This window comes from Plecotus auritus (assembly GCF_963455305.1).
Source record: "Plecotus auritus genome assembly, chromosome: 6".
In the NCBI taxonomy this organism is placed as follows: Eukaryota; Metazoa; Chordata; class Mammalia; order Chiroptera; family Vespertilionidae; genus Plecotus; species Plecotus auritus.
This window is the reverse complement of record NC_137773.1, coordinates 135,019,987-135,029,747: the sequence shown is the minus strand read 5'-3', so window position 1 is coordinate 135,029,747 and position 9,761 is coordinate 135,019,987. Positions and strand designations below refer to the sequence as shown.

General features: G+C 48.3%; 1 protein-coding gene across 4 annotated transcripts in view; it reads left to right on the top strand.

Annotated features, from left to right (window-relative positions):
* Positions 1-2,291: 2,291 nt before the first annotated feature.
* Positions 2,292-9,761, top strand: part of CACNA2D3 (calcium voltage-gated channel auxiliary subunit alpha2delta 3) — an 860,181-nt gene continuing 852,711 nt past the window's right edge. For 3 of the 4 annotated variants that reach the window (XR_013960934.1, XM_080675065.1, XM_080675066.1), the window contains exons 1-2: positions 2,380-2,756; positions 3,384-3,465. Coding sequence is in view for 3 of the 4 variants with exons in the window: in XM_080675065.1 (XP_080531191.1) it covers positions 2,635-2,756; positions 3,384-3,465 (204 nt within the window). In the remaining variant the exon portion in view is untranslated. Of the gene's footprint in view, positions 2,757-3,383; positions 3,466-9,761 lie in introns of all 4 variants that reach the window. The other variant, XM_080675067.1, reaches the window with a different exon arrangement.

Here is a 9,761-nt window from a genome sequence, read left to right as displayed (position 1 = left end):
TTGGGTATTGAAATATAGGATTTTTGTTTGTTTTTGGTAAAAATAGCAAGTAGAACCCAGTGCCCAGTGTTGCACTTGGCATATTTAGAGGTGCTCCTGGTTGCTTGTCCTGACATGGCGGCACAAACCCCCAATTTTTGTGCACTTTGAGTTCTGAGTTTAATGATTAGATAGTTTAAATATTTTTATTCTTGGGAGAGTAGGGAATGTTTAGTGGGATCCATCTTAACTGTATTGTGCATAATGCTCTGTTGAAGATAGTCTGTGTGTAAGTTTCAAATGCTCAAGATGCCACTCTCCTGTGACTGTGATGCCCTGTGTTAGGGCTCCTCTCCTGGTTACTCTCTAGTTACCTGTGAAGTTTAATGCCTGGGTCAGGCTGGTGGACCATAATGACTTCGTTATAAAATGTTCTCATGACCTTGGTGCCCAGGTGACTCTCAATATAGTCTAGCAATCCAATAGTTGTTCAAATATGATTAAGCTGTATTATTTTGTTGTGCCTCAATTTTCCCATCAGCGAACAGGGATGATAGGATGACTCCTACAGGTACTATTTTGTCATATGCTATGTTTGACCCCTTGTCAAAGTTTATGATTATGCATTTATCACAGTGGTTTTTGGAGCAAAGCCCATCTCTGTCTCTAGTGTATTAACTCTGTAAAGGCAGGTCTCTGAGCATATCCTACCATCTTATCACTGGATAAATCAGGGATTGCATGAGGGGTGTTATGTAGATACCATATAGGTAACGGATTGGAGTCTTTCACTCACTCATTTATTCATTTGCGGGGGAAAGACTTCTGGGTTCTGACAGGAAAATTACTTTTCTCCCAGCCCCCAGTTTAAGCGGCAAAGCCATCCCTACCGCTTGCCCTGGGGTCAGGCGCACTTGGCTTCATTTGGAACTGCTAGCATGCTTCCAGAGATGGGAGGTGTGCACAGAAGCGGAGAATTCATTATAACCGGTTAGTCATCCGTGGAGATTGTAGACACTGCCCGTGGGCAGGGCGCACCTGGCGCTTCCTGGGTGGGGCCTGTTCCCCCCGCTGCGCCCCAAGGTGGGAGCTGGAAGGGCCCACGGGAACCTGGCGGGGGGAGGGGGGGCTCAGTGGCCCATGTCCCCACGCTGCCAACTCTGAGATTAAGCCCAGCATCTGCTGGGGGAACTTTTTCCAGGGAATGCTGGGCAGGATCCTCGACGACACCACCGGGCGGAAGCCACAGCCCACCCTTCCTTCCCTGAAAGCTGAGGGTGCTGAGGTGGCAGGCGGGAGCAGGAGAATGAGGGCCCTGGTGCCTAGGCCGCCAGGAGACCCCGCGAGGTCTGGAGCGCGGCTGGTCCAGGATGACTCACTCAGCCTCGCTAGGGTCGGTCCTGACTGCGGGTCGGCGCGAGGGTTCCGCAAAGTTCCCACTCATGCCCCGGACTTCGCGCGAGGGTCAGGGGGCCCCAAAGCCGGGTCCCGAGGCCTCGGGAAAGCCTGGTTCTCAGGGCGCCGGGGTACCCCGACTTCTTTCACCTTGCCTTTCCTCTGCGGACCGCCCCAGTGAGCCTCCGCCGGTGGCTGGGGTCCAAGTGGGGAAAGGGGGCCCCTGGCTCTCAGAGGGATCTTTCATTCCCAAACCAAAGGAGTCCGCCCGTCCGGAAGGACTTGGCGCCCAATTTGCACCCTGCCCGCTCCCGACACCCCGGCCCCGTCACTCCCGCAGCCCTGCGGACGCCGGCCTGGCCCATCCCAGTGCCAGCTGTTCGCAAGCCCTCGCCCGGGTTCGGGTTCGGCGCGTCAAGGCGGCTCTGCTGCGGGCCCGCCGGTCCCCGCGCCGGTTCCCTGCACCGCGGCCGCGCGCCGCCCTCCGCGCCTTCCCCGCCAGCGCTGCGGGCCCAGGAGCGCTGCGGGCGGCCGCGTAGCCTTGCCCCCGCCGGAGCCCTGAACCCCCGTCCCCGTCCCCACACCAACGCCCGCGGGCGACCCGGCTCCTTCCTCAGACTTTTGCTTCTTCAAACGCCTTCTTTCAGGAAAACTGCGCGGCCGGGTGGCGGTCGCGCTATCGCTAGGCTCGGCGGCCCCGACCCGCCGCCCCTGCCCCGGACCCGGCGCGCCGGCTAGGAGCTGTCACCCACGAAGTGCAGGGCGCTGCGTCCGCCTCGGCCTCCCTCCGGCGCCCCCACCCGCCCCGGCGTGGACGGCCCGGCCCGAGGCGCGCCCCGGCGGCGGACTGCGGAGTTGGAGGAACTCGGCGGCCGCAGTGGCCGGGCGGGGCGGGGCAGGGCGCGCTCGCTGCGGCCAAGGACACCCGAGTTGGCGAGTCCCCGCCCGCGCGGCGCCTCCCACCCGCCCTCCGTGGCCGCCGGACTCCCCGGGGCCGCCGAGGCGGGGCCGCGGCCGCCGCTGCGAGAGGCGCGCTTCCCTCCTCCTTCTCCTTCTCGCCTGCTCCCCCTCCACCTCTCTCCCTCCTCCTCCCCGCCCTCTCCCCACCCCGCCCGCTCCTTTTTCTGCTCCTCAAGTGAGCTGGGCGCGCGAGGCAGGCGGGCAGCGCGGAGCAGGCAGCCCAGCGCGCAGCCCACCGCCGCCCCGCGCAGCTCCCGCGGCCGCTCGTGTCGCCGCCGCCGCGCGTGGAGGGAGCCCAGTATGGCCGGGCCGGGCTGGCCGCGCCGCGCCTCCCGGGGGCCCCGGGCGCTCCTGGCCGCCGCGCTCCTCTACGCCGCGCTGGGGGCCGCGGTGCGCTCGGAGCAGCAGATCCCGCTCTCCGTGTAAGTGAGCTCCCGCGCCCGGGGAGGGGACCCGCGACCCGCTGTGCTCAAGTTTGGGCGCCGGCAGGTGCGGGCGGCAGGTCTTGCTGGCGTCGGCCTCGCCTCTCGCACCTGCACTCCTTCCAGGAGCAGAGCGGAGCGGGCGGTGAGGTTGGGGTGGGACCCTCCAGCCCCGACCCCTGGGCTGGCGTGTGGGACCTGGAGGAGGCTCACCTCAAGTGACAGCGCCAACTTTGAAGCCTGTTTACTGAACCCAACTTCCACGGGCCGTTTGTTTACCCCCATCGTTGCTACCTTCACTTCTTTTTGGGGAGGGGGATGGGTGGGCTTCTTCCGACTAGTATTGGCCAGGTGATACCCATTTGGGATGGGGAAGTTCTCGGCAATTATTCAAGTAAAACCCGGTGATCTTTTTAGACAGCCTGGGAGACTTTGCACATTTTGAACTGTGTGACCCCCTGAGCCCCCTCCCACGCCGCGCTCTGCAGTTTGGTGCTTTTTCTTTCATTCCCCCCAGCTCCAGTGTCTCTCTCCGGGCTTCTTCAGCCACAGCTCGCGGGTGCGTGTGCGTGCGCGTTGGCTGTGACACGGGTGTTACATTGGTTCCTGTGCCCTTTTCCCTTGCAGGGTGAAGCTCTGGGCCTCGGCTTTCGGCGGGGAGATAAAATCCATTGCTGCTAAGTACTCCGGCTCCCAGCTTCTGCAAAAGGTAAGGTTTCTGTGGTGGCAGGAAGCAAGCGAGGATTTTTCCAGCACAGAAAATGGAGGCAGTTTTAGTTTTCCAAACAAACGTGAACCCCTGGTAGCATCAGTTAGCAGAGGTGTCCCTGATCCCCGGTTTCTTGGCAATGCCCTGTGCGGTGACTTCTCCCTACCGGCTGGTTATTTTTAGATGACACTTGATTCTAAACACAAAGAAAAGCAGGATACTCACGGGCACTGTCCTGGCTGGGGCTCTGAAACTCAGTGCTTCTGCACAGCTCTTCTCTCCGTGTCGGTACTGCTGCTTCAGTGCCAGAGCAGATGCTCCTCCGGCCAAAAAATGCTAACTTCATCCAAGGTGCAGACTCCGTGCCTACATGGTGGTGCCTTTCACCTCGCCTGCCTGTGAGCCTGGGGTTCAGTGGATCAGAGAGAGACGCTGTACTATTGTTTGTCATCCCTGCAGTTGTACAATCCCATTATTCCCCAATCATCCAGACCCAGGGCTGGGATGCATTACATCATTACAGATAAGGAGAATGAATATGGTTATCTTTCCACTCAGCTGCACTGCCGGGTAATAACCTAGGAGAGTGGTCCGCAAACTTAAGAAATTGGTCTGCGTCCATATAATTCTGGAGAGTAATGAGAATGGAGAATTGATTATTAGGCTTTTATCAGGAGCGGCATCAATTTTAATTCAGACAGCATTATGTTTAAAATTACATTGTGAGATATATGGTCCTTTGCCCTCCTCTCTAAGAAGAAAAGAAAGAAAGAATAAAAAAAGGTCTGGGAATGAGAGATTAGAGGGGTTAAAAGAGTTTCAAGTTAACAAATCAACAGGATTAATCCAAGTATTCTCTTAAAGATAGAAAACAAAATTGGCCTTGAGGGGATAATGCTCTGAAAATGGGTACAAACAGCTTAAATTGTTAAGTTAACTTTTAAGCATTTTAAAATGTGCTTTTTGGGCCAATGTAACATATGTGTTATGCATGCTGCCTGGTAACCAAGCACGTATTTTATTTATGGCATACCGCTTCAGAGAGTAGCATTTTTGGGGACAGTATATGAAACAGTTTGTCACATGAAATTTAAATATCGTAATAAAATGCCAGCCCATAATAGAATGTTATTCTGGTTTAAAAATTGCCAATAGCCATACTCTTTTAAACTGTGCAGATTGTTTGCTCAACTCCATTATTTGGGAAAGGAGTTCATTGAATTAAAGGCAGTTGATAAAAATTTGAGGCTCTGATGTGCCCTTATGGACGATGGTAATTTACATACCTGTGAACCTCCTCTCAGTTATTAAGAATTGCTTCTTTTGCTCGTATTCTTTTACTCTGGGCCAGTCTGTACCCTGCCTTGGCGTTTTGCCCATGTGTCAGATGTGTTATGTGAAGAGTTCTGGACTATCACATTGTTTGTGTATTTTTCTTATGCTTTTAAATAAGAGAATATTTGTATAACTTTAAAGAAATAGTTCTTATCTGCATGTTGTAGTTGAGTTGTATTAACTCTGAAAGCACTACTTCAGAGCCTGTGACTGTTTTCTTGGTTGTGCTTACATATCCTCTCTCTCACATTTTGTAGGAGCACATGCAATATATATTTTTCTTCTCTCTGAAGTGAACAACACACACACACACACACACACACACACACACATTCACACACTGCACAAAACCCCATCAACCATATTATTGGCTTCTCTATAATAGCAAATTGGAAACAGTTAAAATGCTTCTCTTACCTTCTCATCAGCATCCTTTCTGATAGTGAATTCACAAGCCCAGCTTTGCTTTTGTCATGTTTGCAGCTTGACAATTGTATAATTATTTCCAGCTGTTTATGGCTTTGTTGTCAGTTCTTGCTGTTGCCTGCCATTTGGTAATCTGATGCGAGGAAGGTGAGGTGTTGCTTAGCATTAGGTTCCAGGATGGGTATCTGCTCTGGCTCTTGGATTGCAATCGCCCGCCATGGAGTCCTGAGGTACCCAGGGCTTTGGCTTGCTAGGCAAGTACTTCCATGAATGATGGGCAGGGCACATTAGATAATGCACATTGGGCAGCATTTTTGCAGTTATCTTTTGGCTGTCTTATTCCATTGCCCCCAACTATGACTATTTTAATAATTAGCAAAGAACATTGATTTAGAGAGTTCAGAGGATGAATGAGAAAAAACCTGAGGTGCTCAGAGTGTGGGAGGCATAGCATCATTTGGAAAAGCAAGGAGTCCGTTGCCTTTCTCTTCTTTATTTTCAAGTTTCTGGCCGTTTGCATGAGAAATTACTTCTCTAAGTCAAAACTCTATGCATCCTTCCATTGCAGCATTGCATCTTTAACAGTTAAGATACTCTCAAAATGACTGAGAAAACTGGGTTGAAAAATGCATTAACACTGTATTAAGAGGACTCAAAGGTGACAATGCTGTGTTGCATAATAGACTGTAATTACAAGTTTAAGGCATGGACGTTGAAACTTGAATTTCAGTTAAGTGAGGTATACTGCAGGCCAGTGTATAATTTTATGTACTCTATTGTGTAGTTTCTCTAATTGACACTTCATGTTGTGATTGATGTAGTATGTTCATTTTTTAGCATGGGACTTTAGGACTTTTTGCACTAAGGCAAAAACTTTATAAAGTAGTTATTGTGAACAGAAGTTAAGTAATAATTGGCCATCTATTTTAAGGTGTTTGAAGACAGGGAAAACTGCCATTTTGGTAATAGGTTCTTATCAGGTAATTTAATGGGAGGTAGCAGAATTATCACTGACTTCAACATAAATACACATATTTAATAATGTCCTCATTGTTGTGGCTTTAAAAAGGAGAATATTTCATTAATTGTTTCTATATTTCATACCATGGTTCTTGCTACTTTAGTTTATGATAATGTATTAGGTATTGACTGCCAGACTTTTCATTTTTTTCTCCTTTTTGTCTTTGCTGAGCACAGGAATAGCAATCTATTAGTTCCTTACAAAGAGGAAATTTTTTAGTTTATAAAATGCAGTAGTCCATGTTTTAGCAAAGTTGTGTGTTTTCAGTACAGAATGGGGGAACGTGGGGCTTGGATGTTGGAGCTGGAGTGAATCTTGAGAGGCTTTCCCGTGGTTTAGGAGAGCGGGCCCTGGAAGGAAGGTGCTGGTATGTGGCTGTGTGCCTGGATGCTGCCTTCCTGAGCTGCAGATACTGCAGGGGTTTCGATTCACTTCACCCTTTAATTAACTTTTCTATTTGACATATTCATGCCAGGATTCAGCTCCTCCATCTCGCTTCATTTTCCCCAAAGAATGTGCTTTGTTTGGGTTCTTTGGGAGAGGCATGGCTTCATTACCCCACTAATACCGGGATTCAGTGGGAGGCATTCTAGTAGGTCAGATAACCTAGGCTGTTAAACTCCCGGGATCCCCAGCCCTAACATTCCAAGAAAGGGCATTAAACTGGCATGATTCTCATTTCATCCTCCTTGGGGACAATTTGGTAGGAGCTGGGTGTTTCATTCTATTTAGTCCTGCATTCAGGGAATGCATGTTCATGGGAATGAAGGGTTCCAATTGCATTTTCCAGAATTGTGTTGATAAATACACAGCAGAAATATAGGTAATGTGTGTCTGTGGCATTAATGCTGGGAAAGAATTGACATTTACCTTGGATGCCTCATGCAGCCCTTCCTGGAATGTACAACTAGGTTTTTGTGTTATCAACTATTTATTGAGAGAGCGGCTTTAATACACAAACTTGATGTCTCTTTCCACAGGGCAGAGTCAGCAAAGTAAAAGCCTAGCTCTTTAAGCCATTTTGATAATTATGACTTTTTTATCAATGTGGGAATCGATGGACTTTTGAATAATTAAATAGGAGTAGACACTAGTCAGGAATTGGGGAGCAGTGTTTGCTGCCCTTAGGAAGCCTGAAGCTCGCCCTACAGATTGCTTTTATGGGGGAGGTACCACTTAGCTGAGAATTTTTGTTGAATAAATACAGTTATTTGTCATCCTGCAAGATTAATGCATTCACCCGATGCTGCCGATGCTTTAAGTCACGGCACCACTTCAATTACTGGACTTTTCCCTGGCAGATTATTTTTTAAAGTCTTGAAATCTCAGAAATGACAGTTTTCTTTTCCTTTTTAAAAATATATGTTTTTATTCATTTTTAGAGAGAGGAAGAGAGAAGGAAAGAGACATCCATCCACTACCTCCTGCATGCCCCCTACTATGGATTGAGCCCACAACCCAGGCATGTGCCCAAACTGGAATCTAACCGTGTCCTCCTGGTTCATAGGTCGATACTTAACCACACCAGCTGGGCGGAAATGACAGTTGTCAAACTTTGAGGGCAGTTTATTGGTGTCATTAGCCCAATTGTCAGGACATTAGCAGGGCAGGGTAAACCAGTTAAAATTCAGTGTGAGCATCTTCCCCATGCATGTATCTACTTGCATCTATAAACTGGTACATGGTCACTTGCTGTTCAGAGAAAGTTCTTTTTTTATGGCTTTGCTCAGTTTTGGTTTGAGCCCCTTTTGTTCATTTCTTTTTCTTTTTTCTCAAAAAATTTTTTTTCTGTCAGGTATACTTCTGCTCTGCTTTTTCTCTCATTAGGAACTGCTATAGCCTCTTGCTCAGATTTACACATGCTAGTCAGATAAGGGAAATGAAAATACGGGCATGGTGCTCTTGTCAGAGGCAAACTTCAACTTTTTATTTCCACGTGCTAATCAATTGTGATCAATTACTATGGTGATATTAAACTGGTTTTCTTTTATATTGTATTTTATCTTATTTATTCTAATACCAGGGTGCTGTTAGGCAAACACATGAATACCAAACAACCTAATTAATAATTATGAAATCTGTCAGGCACAGTTGAGCACAATTAATGTTTCCAGTCTGTGATAAAGACATAGCTGTGTATCAGGATGAATAAAACCATTACCCTGAGCACCTACCCGGTGGTCCATTGTATTCAAATAAATGCAAGTTTGGGGTTCAGCCTTTTTCTTTTTCAGTTTTTGATTGATCCTCATGTGGTGTTTAATGCTCCCACTTATGCTGGTCAATGAATGGTTTGCGGTGTTGGGCTTACTTAGAGAAGCGTGCATTCTCACAGGGATCCTTTGCTTCAGGCCTGTCATTTATCCAGATTTCCCACTGCAGGTGCCCACTAGTGGCCCTTTTCTTTATCCAAGTACGCACCTCTGAGGCATTTATTTCAGGCACCGCCCTCATCTTTTGCATTCACAGTGCTTGTTGGAACGGGCTCCGGAGCCACAGGTTGTGTGTTCCTGGGACACTATGATGTGACTTAGAGGTTTGCTATGGCTGAGACTGAGAAAAAAATGAAATCGATGTTATAAATGTCAGTCTATGAATTCGCATATGAGATCCCCCCCCCCACATTTTAATGTAATTTTTATACAAGAGACACGTGGCCTATGTTTCATCTTGAGTGATGCTTTTATGCATCATTCAATGAGAGAAGTTCCTCATACCTGGCAACACATAGAATCTTCATCAGCTCTCTTTGGTCCACTAAAGTCAGCTTCTCCTTCAAGGGAAGACAATGAGGTAGAGGAAGAGGAGGGTGCTTGCTGTCCCTTGATTTTCTGAGTCATTAGAGATCAGCAGACGGAGGGGGGTTGTGTCTGAAATGTAAAGCCAGACTTAAGCGCCCCTCTTTGACACAGTCCTCTACCTGGGCCACACCCCACCCTTGGCAGACTAGGCATCTGCATAGCTGATCTGTTTTAGGGGATTTCTACCTGCATAGCCAGCACATCTGCTTTTCAGGAAAAAGTTATTTTACAAATACAACTTTGAAAAGGGTCTAGTATGTTTTCAATACTAGTAAATGGCAAACATTTCAGTTTTCACTTGTTTTGAACAACACTCTCTGGGTGCTCATTCCAAGGCAGTTTAACTATGGCATTACATTTATAGGGTGTATTAACTTTATATGTTGCATAGCTTCCCAGTTACCCCAAATCAAGATTATGAAAATAACTCAGAAACCAAACTATTAGTGAGCATTTCAAGGCCAAATTGGAAAGGAGATCATTATCTCCTGACAAGAAATAGTTGGCTATTTCTTCACGTTGTGCATTTGCTATTGGAAAACTGTACCCTCCCAAGGTTAAAAGAGCTGCTATTCATGTAAATGCCCTGGACAGGCAAGCTGGGCAGGGCCGTGGATGGTCTTGGGTTATCCATTTCTTGTGAAGCCACTGCCAGTCGATATTCGGGGCTTGCACATGTCATTGCCATTATACTTATTAAGTTTGTGTGTGCA